Source organism: Eulemur rufifrons, chromosome 13 (assembly GCF_041146395.1).
Source record: "Eulemur rufifrons isolate Redbay chromosome 13, OSU_ERuf_1, whole genome shotgun sequence".
Taxonomy (NCBI): Eukaryota; Metazoa; Chordata; class Mammalia; order Primates; family Lemuridae; genus Eulemur; species Eulemur rufifrons.
The window spans coordinates 11,522,518-11,545,478 of NC_090995.1; the positions used below are offsets into that span (position 1 = coordinate 11,522,518).

General features: G+C 33.0%; 1 protein-coding gene across 4 annotated transcripts in view; it reads left to right on the top strand.

Moving 5' to 3' along the window:
* MAPK10 (mitogen-activated protein kinase 10) overlaps positions 1-22,961 on the top strand; it is a 96,911-nt gene that overhangs the window by 49,423 nt on the left and 24,527 nt on the right. For 2 of the 4 annotated variants that reach the window (XM_069485538.1, XM_069485540.1), the window contains 4 exons: positions 749-807; positions 1,657-1,795; positions 2,510-2,675; positions 13,897-13,968. In XM_069485538.1, coding sequence (XP_069341639.1) covers positions 749-807; positions 1,657-1,795; positions 2,510-2,675; positions 13,897-13,968 — 436 coding nt within the window. Of the gene's footprint in view, positions 1-748; positions 808-1,656; positions 1,796-2,509; positions 2,676-5,124; positions 5,197-13,896; positions 13,969-22,961 lie in introns of all 4 variants that reach the window. The other 2 variants (XM_069485539.1, XM_069485542.1) reach the window with 2 other exon arrangements.

The window sequence follows — 22,961 nt, forward strand, 5'->3', positions numbered from 1 at the left end:
CAATATGAAGTAAAAATCCACAATTACACGTACATAAAAATTCCGCACGTCATCCTCAGACTAATCGGTTTCTGTACAAAGATTTACAGATGTCCCAGTGTAGTTTTTCTTCAGCGTGCTACAGAGTTTAGAGGTTCTGCTCGAATATTCCCCAAATGAAGCGCAGAATCTGTCTCTTCATCAATTTCTCCAATGAACTGCAACATTGTCACCACTTAAATGTACAATCCTAGTACCGCTTGCTCTACTCCCTGTGAAGAGCTGAATACTCGTTCATGGCTTTCATCCAAAATCAAATTAATGGTCTGGTCAAAACCTTTCAGGGCTCCCACAATCATTCCCCCGTCAGAAGTAATAACAGTAACAGTTTGGTTGATGTCATTCTCCAGGGCGGATGTCATGCTGTTCTGCCCGGTAATTCCTAGAATTCTTTCTCTACCGTAGTTCTTCTTAGTAAGGATAAAGGGAGAGAATTCATTATTTTAATAATGACTATTATCAATAAATAAATTATAACAAACATATTAAATATATTTTGTGACAGAAATATATAATACATTATAAATTAAATTTTATTTTAATAAAAATATAAACAATTTTATTATAAATCAAATTATTATCGAATATATTAGCTATCATCACTCTCTACAGAGTTCTTGTTAAGTAGGAAAATAAATGCTTAAATATACTTTTAAAATAATTCATTCTCTCTCTCTCTCTTCTGTCCCTTCCACTCTCTCTCTTCCAGATTATTAGTTTATTAAATGTCTTCACACCCCAGAAAACGCTGGAGGAGTTCCAAGATGTGTAAGTAACAAAACTTAGGAAGGAAGGAAGAGCACAGCACTCAAATAGCTGAAGGGAAAATGACACGCGCGTACACACACACCACAAATAGGTGAAATCCCTTGTAGAGAGCAAAGGTAGGTAAGAGCTGGGATCAAACGACAGGGACCCAATCATAAGTGGAGAAGATTCTGCTTGTGCTGTTACTTCCAATTAATAGAAAGACATGTCTGCCCCATTGTGGCCTCTGGCTCCATGTACGTCACTGGTTCCATGTTCTTGGCTCAGTCAGAGAAAGCTTATTTATATATTGTCATTAACTGATTCCATGAGCTTTCTAGAAAGAGTCAATTCATCTTGAGAAATAGTGATAAAAGTGATATGATAAAATTATCTTTATTCTTTATTTCTATTTTTGTGGTGCTTTTGATTCTGCGCAAAAAGAGTCCACCTAGAAGTATAGTGATGATAAGCAGAGGAGAGGAAGTGATTCCCTTCCACATTATCATCTTCTTTAACACAGATACGTTGAATTTCATGGGAGAAATGATTCAGAGTTTTTTTCCTGCCCGTAATCATAATACTCAGGAAAGTGTCGAGGGTATACAGGGAAAAGTGAGAGCAAGACGAAGGTAAAAAATATATGAGCGTCAACCACATGCTAATAAATGCTGCTTCTCTTAGCACCGTGGTGGTAGAGTTACTATGGCTAACACACATGCAGTCCTTGGAACTTTTTCCTATTCTTGCTTCAGTCAAAGGCAGAGCTGGGAAGTTCAGAAGACTTACAAAGTTACGAGGATTATGACCACATTGAAGGACTTCATGGATCTTGTGACCTGGAACTAACATTGTGGATTTGCCTTCTAGTTACTTGGTAATGGAACTGATGGATGCTAACTTATGTCAGGTGATTCAGATGGAACTAGACCACGAGCGAATGTCGTACCTGCTGTACCAGATGTTGTGTGGCATTAAGCACCTCCACTCTGCTGGAATTATTCACAGGGTAAGAGCACCTGCTCCAGAATTCTAATGAAGATGCTTTCAGAGAAGAGAAAGAGCAACTGTAGAGTATTTTCTTTATGCTCGGGTCTTGGTCAAATATGATATGTTTCCTTATTTCTTTGATAATAGGATTAGCATGTAGTTCACGAATACATAGAAGGAAGTTCTATCTATACTGTAGTTGATCTTGTTTAATGTTACGTTTCAGCTCACTGAGAGGCAGCTTCTGACAAGCCTCATGCTTTGTAGCTCCTTGATGGGCAGAGGTCATGCATGCTGTTGGAATAAGACAATGCATTTCCATTTCCATAGACAGCTGCCCTAAACTGTTCTTCTGTCAGACCTAGAAATGAAATATAAACGAAAGATTTATATTTCTCCTAGGAGAAACCTATCAGATGACAATAAATGATATATGTTTTCTATTTTTATATATATTTTAAATGTTGTTCTATTGTTTTCCCAAAGTGAGCCTAAATTGTAAAAATGTTAATACAATTCTCTTCTGGGTTTAAAAAGCTTTCTGGGCATATTTAAAAAATGCAAAAACCAATTTTTACCTTCTTTGTAGCAGTAATCACTTGCCTCATATAGGAATTTGCAGGCAGGGGGGACCCCATCAGTGCTATTGCAAGGCTGTTTTGTTGATTGAGTCGATGAATCACATGTTCCATTTGACACTGGCTTTTAACGTCTTCCCTCTTCCTACTGGCAGGATTTAAAACCAAGTAACATTGTAGTCAAGTCTGATTGCACATTGAAAATCCTGGACTTTGGACTGGCCAGGACAGCAGGCACGAGCTTCATGATGACTCCGTACGTGGTGACACGTTACTACAGAGCCCCCGAAGTCATCTTGGGAATGGGCTACAAGGAGAACGGTAGGGACGCGTTCGAGCGGCACCATCCAGTAGCACGTATAAAATGGGTGCACATTTTAGAGAGCCAAGAGTCATGTTCTCTTTAATGTATATGATTTTTTTAAAGAAATAGGGCTGCCAGCTTTCATATTCAGAGTTTTTTTTTAAATACCACTGGTAAGAATCACTCATTAAAAATATGAAGAATGTTTCTGAGAAGTAAGCTTTGCTGGAAGAACACTAAAATGTTAAAAGCTACAAAGAACTGTAAATGGAGTCTGATTAAACAGTCAAGTGGATACTGATTAGCACACACGCTGCAGATACGGAGGAACATTGCTATTTGGGTTGCAGCTCAGCTCAGGGTGAGTGTGCAAACAGGAAGGAATCTGTCTGTTGCATTTAACCATTCGGCTTCTGTGTCAGACCTTAGATTGATGACTCTAGTCCTAGGGAAAGAGAACCAAAAAATGCCACAAACCTTGGAGCGAGAACCTTCATAAACACTAAATAAATAGTCAATTTGAAATAATCTAAATTATTTGAGTTGAATAAGAATTTCTTTAATGCTTTAAGCTGCTCTGTAAGTAATATTTAGAGTAGCAATTGCCTACTAAATCTTTATAAATTCCAAAAACCATAAGAGGGCAAAATATTAAATTTGATACTACTTTCATAAGGGAAATCTAATATTTGTGAACACTTTAAAAGAAAGAATATAGAAAGAATCTTCAAAATATATTACAGTTGGATTTTATTGATTAAAATTAATTTATTAAACACCTGTTAGAAAACATTGCAATAAGTTATTTTGATGAGAATATTTCTTATAAGTAATGAGCCAGTATATTAAAAAACATATCCAATATACTTAGAAATTAAAATGGTTTTAAATTGGGCTTGTATATATGTACTCAAAGTACCTTTCATATTTATTTTTATATTTTATTTAGTTCCTAGCAGAATATTTTTATAAATTCTATAAAAATAATCAGAATATCTTTATGTACAGGTGCTACAGGGAGGGTATTTTATGAAACTTCCCTGGCCACTGAAGTTTACAAAAAATTCTCTGTGTACTCCAGATTAGAAGACAGACAATACTTTTGTGCATTTGAACAGAGGAAGGGAAAAAGTCAGCTCTTAAGGCCAGGTTCACCTTGGTGGGCAGTGTCAAAGTTCTGGTACCTTTTGACTCAGAAGAGATATATCAAGCCCTCCTCCCAAGCCTTCCTCCCACATCTAATTTATTCAGAAAAGAAGATATTTATACCCATTCTCCACAAGTTATTTTTAAAAAGTCAAAGGGGAAACAAAGAAAAGTCAAGAATCAAGAATGTACAGGGGACCGGAAGGGAGGTATCTGAATCTGCCTATTTTGGCTTTGGTATTAAAAGTCCCTCCTCCTTCCCTCACTAGAAGGAGTTGCAAGTTGCTGTCTCGGTGTTTTGGCTTCTCTAGTCTGTGGAGAAGGCACGCCTAGCACCCTTGTGCTGGCCTCCCAGCAACGGGAGGAAGGTCATCATGCAGAAACACCTGCTTGCTCCTCCCCCATCAGGCATGCCCCGCCGTCCTGTGCACCTACCCTGCCTGCCTTCCCCACAGAGCAATTCAGCCTAATGTTTCTGCCCCAGAGTTCCCTTTGTCCTTAATGAAAAGCAAGTTGGAAGGGGGTAAAGGTCGGTAGAAGGTAAAGCATGTTTGCCTAACGAGTGTGACAATTTGGAAATAAATACATGTCTATAACAATTTTTTTAACACCTTTAATACTTTTTTTTCACTTTACTTCCAGATGACATCTTTATACGTGTGCTAATTCATCATATATCTTTTTTTCTTGAAATATTTCAAATAGAAACTAAAACTGATGTTTATTTACAAAGATAACTTCTGAAGGAAAAGCTCAGTCCCAAATACCAGGGATTCCAATTTTTCTGCCTGCAAACTCTAGTCCCAGTCATTTGCTAGTTTCCTGGATTTGGTTCAATGTACCTTATTTTGGACCCAAAACTAAATATATAAATAAATAAATAAAGTGGTCTCTTGTTGCCCTATTACATGTAAATGAATAGAATAGAAGTGGAAACAGCCAGCCCTACACGTTACTTTTGCTTTTTCTGCATCCAGAAAATGACATGAAAGACTCCTCAGTCACCTGTCACAAGATATTTTGGTTTAGCTACTGCTTTTCCATGTCCCCAGTATCACCACTGTGTGGCACTACTGAGGCAATCGAAGGCACCAATAAAGCAATTTTTTAAATGTTAATTTGAGTTCTCCTACTAGACGCTGACTGTTAATGTAATAGCGTAGTGCTGGTTTTAATTCATTTTTTGGCCAACTTTTGGTGGGAGGTGGAAATTGTACCTTCTAATCAAACTGTTCTTTTTCTTCCTCCTTCAGAAGTCAATTATCTTAGTTAACTTTACTTTCCTCCCTTTTCTTCACTACCCTCTCTCTCCTGTTCTAGTGGATATATGGTCTGTGGGATGCATTATGGGAGAAATGGTTCGCCACAAAATCCTCTTTCCAGGAAGGGACTGTATCCTTGTGCCTTTTGCTACAGCTTTACCTGTTTTGTTCTCTCTCCCTTTAAACACATAATGATTTTACAAGGAGAGTAAAGATAGAAGCAAAGAGTTGGGTAAGTGGTGTCATTATAATAAAAAAAGTGATGATTTCTATAATCTGACCAGTACTGAAAATTACCTACCACAATGATTTCTTTTAATTAAATTTTCAATGGGCTTTTTTCTTCTTAAATTATTTTCTTGCCTGTAACTCAAAATAGGAATGCTGTCTTTTCCCTAAATAACAGAGGCCACTAGACCCCCAAATGAGTAAAATATATTTATTTTTATAACTAGCAAAAGAAGTCACTATTTGCAAGTCATTTTCCATCTCCATTCTAAAACTATTTTATGCTTCTGCAACACTGAGGCACTCTCCTCGCTGACATCCTGAGCTTCTATCTATGGCTTCATTGATTTAAATTACTCTTGACACTATATCGAATCTTTAATAGGTCATATAGCACATCCTCCTCAAATAATTGTAATTATTCAAATCGCTGGAGGTCAGGTGAGTTTAGGGTTGTCTCACTTGATCTAGAGATGTGACATAAGCATAGATACTTGTTTTTCCAACCAAATTTAGAATTTTATAAAGCAGTGTTGATTTGAGTTCTACCACTGAGTCCTGTCATAGATTCCATCAGCAATTTCTTGGAGAACCATCCATGATTTAGAATTAATAAATAAGCTGGTACATTTCTTAAATGGCCAAAAGTTCACTCTCTAATAAAGGCACACGTTTGGGTTTATAGCGTATAGATAATAATGTTTACATATTAATACAAGAATGTACTTTCGTAAATAAATGCAAAGGTACCTTGCTAACAAACGCTAGTGCAAATCTAATTACGACAATATTTGACAACTTTAGCAATAATAATTCAGGATTGAATTTAGAGTATTTATTACATATGAATTTTTTGGAAATTGGCAATGAACATATGGTCCACAACTCTTATTAACCATTCTATCTGATTGATAAGAAAGCTCTATTAAAGAAGTCTTTTATTATGTAGGAAAGATTATTGTTTTTATTTAAGTAGGAAAAAAAGACCAATAGTACAGAAAATTGACTCAATAAGGAGTTGACACTATAATGAACATGCATTTAGGCATTTATTCATTCTGCTGGATATTAATGAGATATTCTCTAAATTCTAGTAATATAAGAGTAATGACATATTCTAGAACTGCGCTGCCCACTATGGTATACTACTAGCTGCATGTGGCATTTCAGCACTTTAAATTACAGCTAGTTTGAGTTGAGATGTATTATATGTGTAATATGCATACAATATTTCTAAGATATTTAAAAAACATATAAAATATATCATTAATAATTTTAATTGATTATGTGTTAAAATGATAATATTTTGAATGTATTGGGTTAAGTACATATGTTGTTAAAATTAAGATTACCCATTTCTTACTCTTTTTAATGTGGATATTAAACTCAAAATTACAGATATGATTTTTGCATTTATAGCTATCATTTTTCTTTTGGACAGCGCTGGTCTAGAACATGAGATCACCAAATGGCAGCCTCTTATTTAGAACCAATCTTAAAGTCTTGAATCACTGTTAGTTCCATGTTCCTTTGGTATCTATCTATAGTGTGAAGTTCCATTTTCACCATCGAATTTCATATGACTACTTAGGAAAATTTACATTACTTGTTTATAGTTTGGAGATCAATTATATACCTAATGTTCATTTGAACAATATTATTATCTACATTCATACTTAAATGTACTGATTTTATTCAAAAGTAGAAATTACTTTCTTTATGCTTTTGCCTTTGGGGTATAATACATTTTAGACAATAAAAGAAACCTCTCAATCGATACTCAGTGTGAAGTTGCACAGCCACATTTCTGTAATGCACTTGTTAGTGGAAAATAAAAAGTCACGGGATCTTTCATTTCCATGTGACATTTTTGTTACATGTCACTTGATTTCCACATAGCAAGCTGGTTCTCTGAGATCTAATTTAGCTCTTGGAGCATTTATCAGGGTTACTTTTTGCCTGTTTTGACAGCATCAAATTTAAAAACCAGTAAAAGTAGGAAAAACCAAAACATTAAGTGAACCCTTCAATAAACAAACAAAGATAATAGCACCATATTGATAATTCTGTATTCTTCTGAAAATTGTTCTCTTAGAGGTCCCTTTAAAATATTTGCAACTGGAATTAAATTGTATAAAAATCAATACATAAAATTTATATCTTTTATGTGTTTGAGCCTAGAAATTTAAATAATCTCTAATACAAAAAATGTAGATTATAATAAGGATTTGCATTCCGTGTTCCTTTGTATCAGGTAATGATTACGCAGTACGTCAGCCTTTGATAGCCTGGTGTGCTGTATGTGATAATGACCCTGCCTGTGGACCTCAAAGTAAAATGGGAAGTTGCATAAAGACATTTTCAGTGAAAAACTTCTTGCTTAAGTTAAATTTTACTTAAATGTGGGTAAATAATTTCCATTGAAATGATTTAGAAGAAATGCTGTCTCTTTAAAAACGTTTCCATTTTGATTTAAGTTCTATAATTAAAATTATAATTTAATGTTTTGAGTTCTGGCTACATTTAAAAAATAAAGTGCAGAAATCCCCATTAAACAGTGGACTAAATGGGCTTTGTGAACTTTAAGTGGAATTATATTTTATTAATCTTTAGATGAAATTATTATCACTTTACGAGTAAGACTTCCTACCAACAATTGAGAGATCAGACAACCAAGCTAACCTCACTAAACCATGATGATCAGTTGCAAGGCCGGAGGCCGATGGAGTTTATTTATGGGGAGAAGATTTTTACCAATATTTTAGCATATTGAAAGGATTCTAACATTTATTGAAAGTGATATCAAAGTTTAGTATATGCTAATTGATACCGTGACAACTTTCATGATTCCGCAGAGATTAAAAACAGAGGTTTTCTTGAGTTTCTCTTAGAATTACTCATAGTAATTTATATTAAATTACTTTGAGGCTGAAAATGATGTGATAATACTTTATCATCATATCCAACATTATTCTTCTCTATTCAAAAAAACTTTTCAATCTGAATCCTAAGCAAAATTAGTAAAATGCCTTGACAAATCAGGAAATCTTATGAAATTGTCATCAATGACTAAAGTTTTAACTACTTTCCTACATTCGAAGTGTCTTTGCATTTTGAGTCACATTATAGAGGATATTTGATGATTGAAATGATCCAGATGATATCAGAGGTCACTTTCTTGATTACTAAATTAAAATGTTGACAAAAATAAATAAAATTTTAAAAATAAACAATACATATTGCTTTTCCATGTATTAGTTTGCTAATTACTGTAATATCCAAAGGACCATTTCTAAGATTCTTATTTTTATTGTGTAAAGAGCGTCTTGATTATACATACATTATATACACTCAATTTCACTAGTTTTATGATTAAAACATATTTCATAGCATATATATTGACATAATATGGTATGTTGTATTATTAAAAATTCTTAGGCCCATGCTGACTTTCAAGTTAGAAAGTAGTAAATATGCCAAGTCCAGTATTTTGTTTATGTAGTCCAAAGAAGAGATAAATCAATGACTTGACTTTACCTTTCACTCATATTTTGTTCCTTCCATTAAAATTTACAGTAAAGCAGTTTTCACAGTGCTTTCTTAGAAGTTTTTTCTAAGAACTCTCCAATCACTCCTGGCTTCCACCCACCTCAAACCTCAGCCAGGGCATGCCACCTTCTTGATTATCAAAGGCTCCTATAATACCAGGGTACTTTTCATAAGCTCTTTTCTTAGCCTGCATTCTTCAACCTTTGTTTTTTCCATTCTACTTCAAATGTCAGGACCTTCTTTGAGCAAACCCTGTAATGTTCCTTTATCTACAGTTCTTGGCCAGAGTTCTCTGGACATGGGTGATATTAAAGACAGGCACACCATACTCATTTGAAAATTCCAGACCTCGAGTATAGTATCTCTAATTAAAGCCGGCAGTTGGACTACTAAAACACCGCCTCTTGCCCTTCTCCCTCTGAAGAACAAGAGATTTCAATTGGAATGAAGAACAGTAACGTATAACCTTGCCAGGAAGCCAGGGTATTAAGGAACATGTGAATGGTTTTCCAAAAATATGTTTGAAGAAATAAAGAGAACGACTGAATGCCTTATCTTTTTAAGTCTTAAATATAAAAATTAGAAAGGATAAAAGTAAAATGAACAAAAATTGGTGGGTAAAGATTGTTATATCCATCTATTACAGAGATATTTATTAATGCTTCTTACCTCTTTGAAATAACCTTGCTTACTTCCTAATAAACTTTTGCAACTAATACCTTACTATATAGTCAAAGTTTGTTCCCCAATATTGAGGCAATACACGGTTATCTCAAATGATATAAAATTTATGGCTTTAAAGTTGGGATATAAAAATTCAGTAGGTATTTTTTCACATCTATAAGCAAATTGCAGATAATAACAAACATTTTTGGAAATAAAATTATTTCTTGAATTTGTTTAAAGGAATATATTTTTTACCATTGTTTGCCTACTATTCTTCTTTATTATTATTTTATGAAAATATGAGTGAGACATGATTCATTAGAATGGGAGTTGGAGATTCTGAGATTGTAAAGAAGTAAAAGCAAATTTAATAGGTGGACTCAAGAAGAAAATTTTTCTCTGATTTCCTGTCATTAGAATATTTAGCATTTTTTTCCATGAATTGTTGTTTATTTTTCTACTTAGATATACATGTGCAAAATATGTAAATTCTTAGTTTATTTATGCATATAGGCAGTCTTTTATAATTCCATCTTTGAACTAAAGTTTAAAATAAATTTATTATTTTTGAAACATAAAAATTTCAAAGAAATGTTCTGATTTTAGAACACTATATTAAATCTTCTTGCTATTATACTTTGAGGTATTCATTGAAAGAAAATCTATGAAAGCACATTCTCTAAATCCTGTGCTAAATAACAGCATAATTGGGTGTGTTAAAGAGAAAGGCAGTGTAGTTTCAGAAATTGTGTTAAAAAGAGCATAATCTCCTAGATAGGAAACATTTTCCAAGTTGCTGGATAGAAGTTCATGTAATCCAAAAATTATTTAGTTATGGATCATGATCTAAACCATTAGAAGGAGTATGATAATAGCCATATGGTGCTTTATTTATTTAGATTTAACTACTAGGGCCTATATTATTGCCTAGAAGTAGAAAAAGAACAATTTAGTCTTAGCTAATTTCTGACAAATAACATGAGATTTTCAGAGGTCCTCACTCAGAAAATTTATAACCGTATTTTAGTGACACCAAAATTTACTTAACATTTCCCCTAAAAAAAGTGACTCAGTATCTGAGTGTTACAATTGCAAATGAATTTGCTCTCTTCCTGTGGGAATACTGATGATGAGAGGGAGGATGTGATGAATCAAAATCATAAAAACTGCCAGAATTCTACCTGGGCAGCATTAGTATGCAGAACTCTATGGAGACCCAAATACTGTATCATATTGTCTCAAGAGAGCACAGAATCTAGTTTCCAACGGTGATCGAATTTGCTAATTAATTCAAAAATCTATGCACAGTCAGTATTCACTGTATTATCTTGGAAATTTCATAAAATCTAGTCTTACCTTGATAAGCAGAAATATAGAGATATTATTAATATATACTAATATATATTATGTTGGTATGCATATATACTAGCATAAATATTAGTAGAGAGAAGGCTTACCACTACTTCCAACTCCCTGCCCAAGAAGATTTAGTATCAAATCTTTTATTACCTATTTCCTGTTGGTTGGGATGTCAAATTCATGAAATTTGATATAATGGTTTTATCTTGAGCACATAAAAATCCACGTAAATTTGTGTGCATATATTCCACTCTTATAGTTCAAGATGACAAAGCGTATCACTGCCAGGCACAGGGCTTAGCACTTAGTTGTCATAAGAGTGGATACTCTCTAGGAATAGTGAATGGTGAGTAAAGTTAAAATGGAAATTAGAAAGGTTTCCAGGGTATCATCACCCAGAAATACACATTCACATAAAGAAAATGGCATTCGATTTGTACATCTGAAGTTCAGATCTGAGTTTATATTTCCATATTATTTTTTATGCAAAAGATTTTTGATCTATTAATTCTATTTTGAGTTCTGACCATGAAGATAAATTTCATAGAATGTTCTCATTTTACTTTGGAATTTCAGTATCCCACAGAACCACACAAAAGAGGACTGGAAGATATACCAGTTATTAAACCAACAATGGTCTAGAACCAATTGGGATTAAAGCAATATAGGGACTAGGATTCCATTTAGGCCATCTGTTATTGTTGATGCTGTTGTTTAAAGCCATATGTGAAGCACAGTAAAAAAAAAAAAAAAAAAGTGATTTTAGTCTGAAAGATAAAATTGTCCAGTTGTAGGAGAGGAATGGTTCAGGATTACAGGTTATATTCACACATTTTTAATGTTATTTGGATGAGGAAACAGAGTAATTCCTGTTTAGACAGTGAAGAGAAGTTCCATAGAGTCAATGGTGATTCAATATGTAGGACCTTTTTCTAAGTATTAGTGGTTTCAACAATAAAATGAATTACCTAATGAGTGGTGAATTTTCATCATGGAAAAGATTTCTTAAATATAAATAAGCATATAATTACATAAATGTATAACAAACTTTTCTCACGTACATTTATTTCCTATATATAATTTTAATATATATGTATTTAATACATGATGACACAACTAATATTTATTGAGGGCTTACTATATACTAGGCAATGGTCAGGGATCTTTGCCAGGCATAATCCTTTTAACTACTTTAAAAAATTCTACATTATAAGTATTATTTATCATTGACATTTTAGGAGATAAAATTTGAGGTTTAGAGAGAAGTAACTTGGCCAATATTACACAGTTAGAAAGCAGTGGAGTTGGTTCTGCAGCAGAAAAAGATAGGTATCTGCCAAAGATATTGAAGAAAACATTTTTGTACTAAGTAAGAACTAGAAATAGATGTTTTCGCAGTCCCAGATAGGTTCATGGTAGAAACATTTTTTTCCTAAATGTTTGAATGAAGACAGGCAAGAGAAAACACTGCATATTAAGTTTTTTAGCTCTCTATATTTTTTGTCTTTCTCTTCCACAATATCTACAAAAAAATAGATACACTGTAAATAGCAACTTAGTCGGTCTGGTCACTTTGGACAGTATGATAAGAATACTTGCAATTTAAATATGTTTTCAGAGATTTTTTTTCTTTTTTCCTTTAATCAAGGATTCTCACAATACCAACCTCTTGTGAGACAGATTTTACCTGAAATTGCACACACATTAATAACGAAGGGATGCACAACTGTTTGCTCTATCTTTCCCTGCTATTTTTGCATGTCACTTGCTTTCCTAAAATGAAAGCAAAACACATTTGCTTCTCTGGGTATGCTCATCACCTTCAAAGCTGTAACCATTTCTTTGCAGTGATCACTTTGTTTAGGTATTAAATCAAACAATGGAAACTTTGGGTTTAACCTGAGTGAGATTTTCACATTGGAAAGACTCTCATGAGGAATTCTTTAAGGTCACTGCCAAATTACAAGATGTAATTTGAAAAGTAAGTGGAGAAAAATGATACTGTGCTGCTATCCTAATGCCTTTCCCTATTTGCTCACCCTCAACATCCCTTATTATTCTAGTTTTTCCCCCCTCCATGAGAATGACCCCTCTCTCTGACTTTTCAGCAAGAACAAGTGAGTAACCGAGTAGAGTTCAAGAGAGAGATTTCACTTTCTTGCTTCACCCTTCCCCATTTTGCCTCTCCCTGAGTTCCACTCTGCCCTGGCTTCCTGGTTTTAAGTTCTGGATGATACCTGGCAATAGCAGAGAGACCATTGTAATTTCACCCTGGATTCCAGATTTCTTTTGATTCTCTGTCTCAGGAGAAGTGTCAGCTCTTTAGTCACATTGTGTATTTCACGTCGAACCATCCCATTTGGAAAGCCAGCATTTCTTCCCATTGTACAGCAACCATGTTTATGAGACTAAGACAAGGCTTCCTGTTCAGAAACATGCTCCTTTGGTGGGAATCAATGAAACTGAGCCGGCATATTTCAAAACATTCATTCTTGAACTGGCATTTCACTTCTGGAAACTTAATTCATCTTTATGAATAAGAGCAAATGTGTTTTATAAAGGAAACACTTTTGAAGTTGCCGGCAGCTCAGCTTTTCTCTGTTGTTTTTTAAAATATGTATACAAAAAGATAAAAAGGAAACTGGTTTGCATGTTTCCCATATTAATACTGTCTAGAATAATTTACAATAAAAATCAGTAGTATTCTAGTAGATGAATGCAAATTAGACCTTTTAAATCAAAAAACAAAATTAATCATCGAATTATAATTGCCAAGTAATATTAATATTCATATGTCAGGTAGCGTTGGGTAGCATTGCTAGTTCAGTAATATGGCAGGAAAGAGCCTTGGCAGTCTGTGTTCTCCCCTTTTCACTGTTTTAAAACACTGATGATTATGAGACTGGCCTCTCATTCCGTCAGTGAACTGTCAGACTGTTGCTCTGTGGCATGGGTAGCCCACTGTTTTCATTTATTTGTTGTTCTATTCCTGTGTTCTTGTTTATGTTCATTTCATTTTTGTTTTCAGTTGACATGTGGTCGGTAGGGTGCATCATGGGAGAAATGATAAAAGGTGCAGTGCTGTTTCCCGGCACTGATCGTATCCTTCTTAGCAGCCAGTGGTATCTACGGGTGTCATTCTCGATTAATTCCCTGTGTCTCAAATGCAATACTGCCGATGGTACACATTCACTGCCCTTAGAGCGTTTCTGTGAGACTCCAATGTCACATATTTACAAGTTGGCATTATGGCAGAGTAACTTTTTCTCCTAAAAAGACTTTATGTGAATAACACAATATCTAAATAAGAGAGATTCGACATGATGTCAAAAAGTCATCTTTAATTCAGTCCTATCAAACTAGTAACATTGATATACTCTTCATAGCTTTTTGTTGTTGTAGATGTTTCAAAATTAAGATGTATTCATAGCTAAATAATAAGTAACAAAGTCTTTCAGTTTTAACGCTGAAGATTGATACTTTCATATCCTAACAAATATTCAGTTGGCATGGAAATCTTTAATCAGATTCATATTTGCCTGCAAATACAATTGGGTTATTTTAACATATATTTAGAAAGCATGCATATGAGTTTCATTTTAAAATTGATCACCCTCTTCTAAAATTCTTTTCTCATTCACTTTGTTTATGGGAATAATATCTCCAATTTCTTCTCTTATTTTCACCATATTATTAACATGTACAATAATTAAAACCTCGTTAATTAATAATGATCAAATAAAATACCTGAAGAAATACATTTAAATCACTTGTATAAGTAAGCAAATAATTCACAAGTAGATATTCCAGAGGCTCTGCAGTATTAAATAGATATGGACAGTATGTGATTACTATATGGATGTAGTAATGGCCCCTAACATAAGAATCAAAAATAACTACCTCCCTTAAGTTAGTTAAATATCCCTGTACACTTAGTCACTTATGCAAATGTTACGTCTTTATCCTACTAAAGGTAAAACTTCTGCTTAAAAGATATAATTCAAAAATAAAATTGAGCCTATAATGGGGTTTTAATGTGTAATTAGAGTAAATCAAGTTGCTAATGTAGAGTATCTATATCATATTATGATTAGCCATTGGCCTTGTTTCTAATACCTATTTTACAATTCTTACCATGTGTATAATGCAATGTGCATACTTTTATATATATAAATGAGCTTTTATATATATAAATGAGCTTTTATATATATAAATGGAAATGACTGAATTAGGCACTCAATTTTTGTTGAATGAAAGAACTTACAATGTTTCATTCAGGCAAAAATAAAGCTACTGTTTTTACTCCTGACTATGCTAAAACCTATTTTCTCGTCATATATATGACATACTTTAAAAAAAAAAATCTTTCTATGTTATCATTTTGGCTTCTATATATACATTTTATTAAATGACATCTGTAATTTACCACATTAATGTTAGTGCTATTTGAAAGTATGTTGGCTTGATAAAAACTAAATTACTTCATATTTCTAACAAAACAGGGGTTTAAAATTCTCAATGAATTATAAACCCATGTTTTGCCTTTGGGCATGAATGTGAAATAGTCCTTAAGTTTTGGCTAATTTTAGAGAATTTGATAAAAATAGGCTCAATTTGTTAATGCTGTACTCTTTGCTTTTCCAGAAGTTCATTGCAGTTGAATAATTGATGACCGACATGAGTATTTGCCTCCTATAAAATTAAAATGATTCTTTTACGTTACTATTCTTACATTTTGTATTAAAATTAAAACCTATTTCCACAACTGAATTATTTAATACAGTTTAACATTTCTTAGAATTGTTTTCTGGGAGAAGTTGCTTTGGTATCATTTTTTAACTTGGTTATAAAAATCTCTTAAATCTAATGCTTTAGGCCTCCGGTGGTGTTGCAGGATCATGTTAGATGCCCTTGATATTTTGATATTGAGTTCTTTCTGGAGCTCTAGTATGGAGACACATTTGCACATTTCTTGGAGGGTAAAGAGAAATCATTTTCTAAAGTGTGTCTTCTGAGGGTGGCCTGTGGTCTGTTAATGATTTCAAACATGTTGGTTAAAGTTTTAAATCAGTCTTTTTAAAGGAAACAAATTATGAGCACTGAATATCACTAAGTTAATAACATGCAAGATAGATTATTTATTTTAAAAAGTTCTCTGTTATTAGAAATGACTTATCTGAAGAGAAAAGAAACTTATCTATTAGTTAAATAAAGACTTTAAAATGGAGCTGGAGATATACCGTATGTATATTATACATCTATATAATACATTGTAAGGAGTCATATTATTTTAAATCAACATATCCTCAAAAGTCCTCACAATATGAGCTATGCTTATGTTTTTTAATACATAAACTCAACAGCAAAACTTAAAATATTAATAAGGTCTCATAGCCTTTCTCTTTCATGAGAAAAAAATTTGACATTTTTAGTAGGGAGAAAATTAGCTAGCTAGTTTTTTAAATTTTATATATTTATATGCTAGTTTATTAGCAGGTGCTTAAAAATCTATCTGCTAATTTTATTCAGTCAAATATGTTTCTTCCTACAGAAGAATCAGAATTCAACTGTTGAGGTAATTTTGGGGAGATACGTAAAACATTTCATCATAGCTCACATTTTTACTTTAAGATTACAAAATATTTTACATTATACAAATGAGTTAATATTATAAATGTATAGCTTTTGAAGATTAATATAATGAACACACATATACTACCACTCAGTTTAAATAGAACATTACCAATACCTTCAAATATTTTTGTGTGCTTCTGTCTAGCCATACCCTCCCTTTCCCCACAGAGAGAACCATAGGTTCCCTCAGTCCTAAATATTTATCCTAAATATCCTAATAAACACAGGAACCACAGTCCTAAATATTGTTATTACAATCTCCTTGACTTTCTTTATATTTTTACCACAGGCATTTATTCTTAGGCAATATATAGTTCAATTTTATGTATTTCACATACCATACTGTCATTATTATCCTGTGACTTGCTGGGTTTAAAAAAAAAAAAAAAAACAAAAAAACATTATATCTTTTAGATTTATCCATGTTTATGGATTACAAATTGTTAACTCACTGTCATATTCACTATGAATATTCTACATGTAACTCATTCTCCTATAAATAGACTTTGGAATAGATCCAGATTTTTGTTTTTGTTTTTGCATTTATAAACAATGATGCTATGAATATATGTCCATATGCTATGATATATGTTCCAAGAGCACATGCGCAAGGTTTTCTTATCAATAAATGCCTGGGGTCATAGATAGATACGTTTTTAACCTTGTTAAGTAACACTAAATTGATTTCCAAAGTAAAAGTTTATTTTTTATTTTTCTTCTAAGACAGAGTCTCACTCTGTTGCCCGTTTATATGTAGCTGTGTGTTCAACATCCTCATTAAATTTTATTATTGTCCGATTTGTTTTTAAATTTGTTACTGATCTCTTGGATATAAAATACCTCTTCATTGGAGTTTGAATTCACGTTTCCTTGACCACAGGGAGGCTCAGCATCTTTTCCTATGTTTATTGGCCGTTAGTATTTTCTCTTCAGAAAGTGTCTTTTCTTAAATAGAAAAAAGCCATTTTTTTCTATTGTGTTATTTTTTCCTATTGATTAGTAGGAGTTCTTTATTTCCTGATCTGGCACCCAATCTTTGTCAGTTTTACATGTTGCAAATATCTCGTGTCTGTATTTGGATTATTTTCCTGTTTTATTTTATAGTGATTTTAGAATTTGGCAATCTGTTTCTTTGATTCATGTATTTTTCTGTCTTAAGAATCCTTTGGTGTCTTTATATTCTGTGGTAGTTTTACTACGCATGTTTTAAAGTCTAATCTTTTACATTTCAGCCTTGAGCTCACTTGGAATTAATTTTTTTGTGTATGCTTGAAAGAGGGATCCACTTATATTATTACAGTTTCATTTATTGACTAGCTTATTCTTTCTAGCTAGTTACAATGCTGTCTCTGTCATGTTTCCACATATTAGGGAGAAAAATGTTAAATTCTGGGCTTTATATTCTATTCCACTGATCCGTTTGTATATCTCTGCAACACTAATACCGTCTCTTAGTGAATACAAGTGTATACAATGCACTTAGGTAGGGTAGATACCCCTCCTTTTTTGTCTTCAGAAGTATCGTGACTATTAATGCACCATTGCTTTTCCATAAACATTTTAGAATTAGCTTGCTAACTTCTACAAAAAGATACCTATTGGTATTAATGCTGGAATTGTATTTAATTTAAAGTTCAATTTGTAGAAAATGCTTTTTTAATTAAGACCATTTAAAAAATCTTTCTTTTGAACATACAAGGATCTTAGAACATGTTAATTTAGATCATTGCTATCCCAATTTAAATATGCTATTGATGTTCAGTATTTTAGTTCCCCCTTTTTTAGGTTCATAAATTAATAATATTATAATTTCATTGCCTACAGGTTGAGTTTGTTTAAATTCACCCTTTTGATTACCATTTTCTTGGCTTCCCAATACTTCTTACTGTTTGGCCTTTTAAATATTTTGAGAATATTTTCTTTCCTCCTGAATTACATCTTCGGGAAGTTACTTTAATGGAATCTTTGATAATAAAACTGTTTTTTACTGGATTTCCTTACTTGAAACGACAGCTTCGTTAGCTATAGAATTTTATATTGAAAGTTGTTTTCTTCCAGCATTTTAAATATATTATTCTGCTTGCTTTTTGTTTCCAATGTTGCTAGTGAATAATCAGCTGTCAGTGTAATAGTCATCTTGGGAGATAGTTTGTCCCTTGTCTTCATTTGGGACTCTTTTCTTATATCTTTGGTTATCTGCTGTTTTTCTACCGTGTGATTAGGTGTGAATTTCTTTTTATTTATCTCCTTTGAGAGTCATTGTTTCCTGGATTCCAACCTTTCTTCAATTACTGGAATTTCTCAGCTTTTGTTTCTTTGAATATTTACTTTCCTTCATTCTTTATATTATCTCCACACAAAACTCTGATTGGACATAAGTTTAAACACCCATTTATTACACAAATGTTTTTTGAGTACTACTGTGTGCTGGGCACTTTTTGTCTTGAGAGATTTATCAGTAAACAAAAGTGACAAAGATTCTTATCATCATGAAATTTATAAGAAAAGGCCCAGTATATTAGAAGGTGGTAACAGCTACAGGATACGAGGGATCAAAGTGCTAGGATAGAGGGCAGGGGATTGCCTCCTCCTTCCTAAGTTTCAACTCAAAGATTTTGTCAGCTGTGCTTCATGTGGCATGCTTTCCTGACCTCATGGAAGCTTGACTGCCTCTTCTTAACCTCCGTTGTACGTCATGTTATACCCAGAAATGAATGTAACTTTCTAGAGGTGGTCTCATACAACAGAGTATGGTGTCTCTAAACTTCTCTTAAGTATTAAATAGATTCTATTTTCTGTTAGTGTAGGCTGTTTGCATTACCTTCTTTATGATTTTATTTACCAACTTGAAAAGGACTTTGATATTTTTCAGCTCTAACATAGAGATTTCAAATTATATGATATCCGAGGCCTCTTCCCATTTGCAAACTGCTGTCACATGCAGACAGAGTCAGAATCTAGCATTTGTGAGGTGAGATTATCATACAATTGGGAGAGAGTGCTATTTACGAAAAAGAATTAAAATTACAAATATAAAATCAGGTACACTGTCTTAAATGAGAGGCCTCAAAGATTAACCTTCCATAGCTTAATGAGAATTCTGCCACTCTGATACATATTTGTATACCTTGGATTTGCTTATATGTGAAATAGCTCTCCATTTTAAAATTTAAAGTAAAGATAGATCATAATAGAAAATAGATTTATGAGATGAGATAGATTATACTAAGATACATATGCTTCAAATATCAGCCTTTGGGTATTCCATGTCCCATAGTATTAATATCACACTAGCAATTTGCTAGTGCCAGTGTACACATAGCCTTTTACTTAATTTGTCAGCTTTAAGTTTTTGATGTGTTTTGGCTTATAATAGATCCTCTTCCTGCGCTGATTTATAATGAAAACAGATGTTAGTTACTATTGCACATTAAGTCCCATATTCATATTTCATGTTACCAGAATTTGAGGGGGATGTTTGAACGGAAAAGAGCACTTTCACATTAAAAATCCCCTAGAAACCTTTTTAGAGGAACAAAACAACTCAAAATACAACCATGAAAATCTAGGTCCAAAACTCTGTCACATGTATTTATATTTCTATCCTTATTTTTACAGTTGGCCTTGGAAGTAAAAGTGCTTTTAAGAACAGATTTTATGATGAAGAACTATAATTACTGAAATATATTGTCAAGTATTTTGAATTTTATACTGCATAGCTTTTGCACTTTCCATGGGTAGTACTCCATGGGTAATAGCAATATATATTAATAATTTCAATTCCCTCACAGATGATGATAGGCTTAATCTTTCTCCCTCTACTAGGAGCCTACATGTGCCACTTACTATAATTTCCCCTGGACTTTGCAGGAAAGTGACATATAGGGAAAAGAAATAAAGATTAGGATTTTTCTTTCCCTTAAATATTCCCAGTTTAACGACCCCCAAGTTTTCCGTAGCAAATAGATGTGGAATAATCTTTTGATGAATTTGAACCTATTCTAATTTGCATCATAAAACTGAAGCGTCTGAGTACTTTATTCTTACATCTAGACTTAGTAACTCACAAGAAACTGTTAGTATATTCTACATTAGTATTTCTCAAAATATAATCCAAGGACCATCTGGATTATAATTAGCGTTGGTGTTTTTTATGATATCAGCCCAGACCTGTGGACTCAGATTCTTGTAGATCAATGAGAAGGGAAGTGGGATCTGTGTTTTTCTAAGTTCCCTATGTTATGAATAGTCAAGGTGGGGAACCACAATTTCATATTATGACACCTAACACATGGCAGATGTACCTCCATTTCCTTTTTGCACATTAATTGCAGATGCTACTAACTGATCACAGCATTCTTTCCTACAGAGCTAACGTAAAGCCATATAGTCGTACTCAACATTGTGCCTAGGCAGCTGGTTGGCTTGCAAGATAAAATATCCTCTCCTGGAACAATTCTATACAGACATTGCTATTAGGCAATATTATCTTTAAGTTATAGCTAAGAATATAGAGGCCAACACTGATATTCTTTAAGTTGTGAATAGAGGTCAGAACATTGTTGCACAAGGATTGGATATAAGGCCTAGAGCAGAGTAGAAAGCAAGTAAAAAAAAAAAAAAAATGAGGGTATCAGTTCTGGAAATTACATTCATAAAAACAAAAATTAATCAGTGATAGGAGAAAACATAAAAAAGAAGATATAGTACTTTAAAGGGCCCAGTAGAATGAAGTCATTAAACAGCTCTTTATGATTACGCTTAGTAGCTTCTGAAGGCTTAAATGTGCGTAGCATAAATTGTGTTCATAACTATGACTCAAAATATCCAGAAAAGGATAAGTCTTGAAAGGGGTCTGTGCAAATGAGAGGCCCCAAAGATTGACTTTTTCATACATTATGTTCAAAGCATTATTAATTTAGAAAGTTTCCCAACCAAGGAAGCTAAAGTAAGAGAAGTGCTTGAAATGTAAGTTCTTAGCTAACTGACAATATTAACTGTAATAATTTTCAGTCTGAGGATTTCAGGTGTTCATCTTTGCTGTTCACACTTACTTTGTTTTAGTCTCCTATTGCAGTAGTATTTATTGAAGACCTTAGTAATCACATGTGCACATTACCTGTCATCACACTCTACTTATAAAATGAAACGTTTACAATATAACATTTTATTTGCTGAATTTAGAATTATCTGAGGAAATTTTCTGTCAGATAATTCTTAATGTCATTTTTCCATTTGTACCCAATGCCTTTGATAATTTATTTTGAGGGTGATACTTGCTGAAACAGTACATCAAAAATATAAAAATAAATGTTTATCTTTTTTGACAACTGCACAGGTCTAGGGTCTATTAAATATTCAGATCCTTAGTCCTGTTGTGGTAGGAAAATGATGACTTATGGGTATTCTAAAGCAAATAAATCCTTTTATAAAAATAATTTTGCCCATTCTTTTTAAAAACAGGTTTACCATGTTATTAATATTTAACACTTAAAATCTAATTAATATTTTATGTATTTTAAAAAGTGTAATCATTGCGGAAATCTGAGGATTTTTGTCCTTTTAAAAATCACCTTACTTCTATATAAATTAATTTTCTTTATGGGCAAATGTTGACCTGATAGCCTAGTGAAGGAGCTTCAGGGACATTCTTTAGGGAAGTTGCCTGTGACAAAACATAAAATCAATTTTATGGCCAAATTAAAACAAATTTTTTACCACATTAATTCCAAATTTGCTCTTTTCCTTATGGAAATACTTGGAACAAGCAGTGAACTTGGAAACAGGAGATACGACTTCCAGTGTTGGCTTATATTTGATTAATTGTGATTATAAAGAAAAATCATGTGCTCAGCAACTAAGTCAGACCTAGTTGTTCATGTTAGGGTCCTTTGAACATCTGGAAACCAAGTACTTACCAGTTAAATGTGTACATGTTTATGGGAAGAAAAAACTTGAAATATATTGGTTAAAACAAAGGCACTGGCTTTTAAAGATGGCTATACCTCTTTTTTCAATATGAACATTTATTTCATTGATAATAATAATAGTCTTCCCATTTTTCTTTTTGTAAATTGTTGCATCAAGGAACACAGTAGTGTTTTCACTTGAAAGCAATCTAAGCTAGGAAAGTACCCTGTGTCTTTAGACTAATTATGATTGATTAAAAGAAACATTTTAACTATTCTTATTAACAAACTCTAGAATATTTGACTCTCCTTAAACTTTACTGTAAAAATACCATTTTTTGTTTTGGGAATGCTACTTTTTTTTTTTTCTTTTTGAGACGGAGTCTCGCTCTGTCACCCCACGTGTAGTGCAGTGGCGTCATCATAGCTCACTGCAACCTTCAACATCTGGGCTCAAGCGATCCGCCTGCCTCAACCTCCTGAGTAGCTGGGACTACAGGTTCATGTCAGGACACCAGGATAATTTTTCTATTTTTAGTAGAGATGGGAT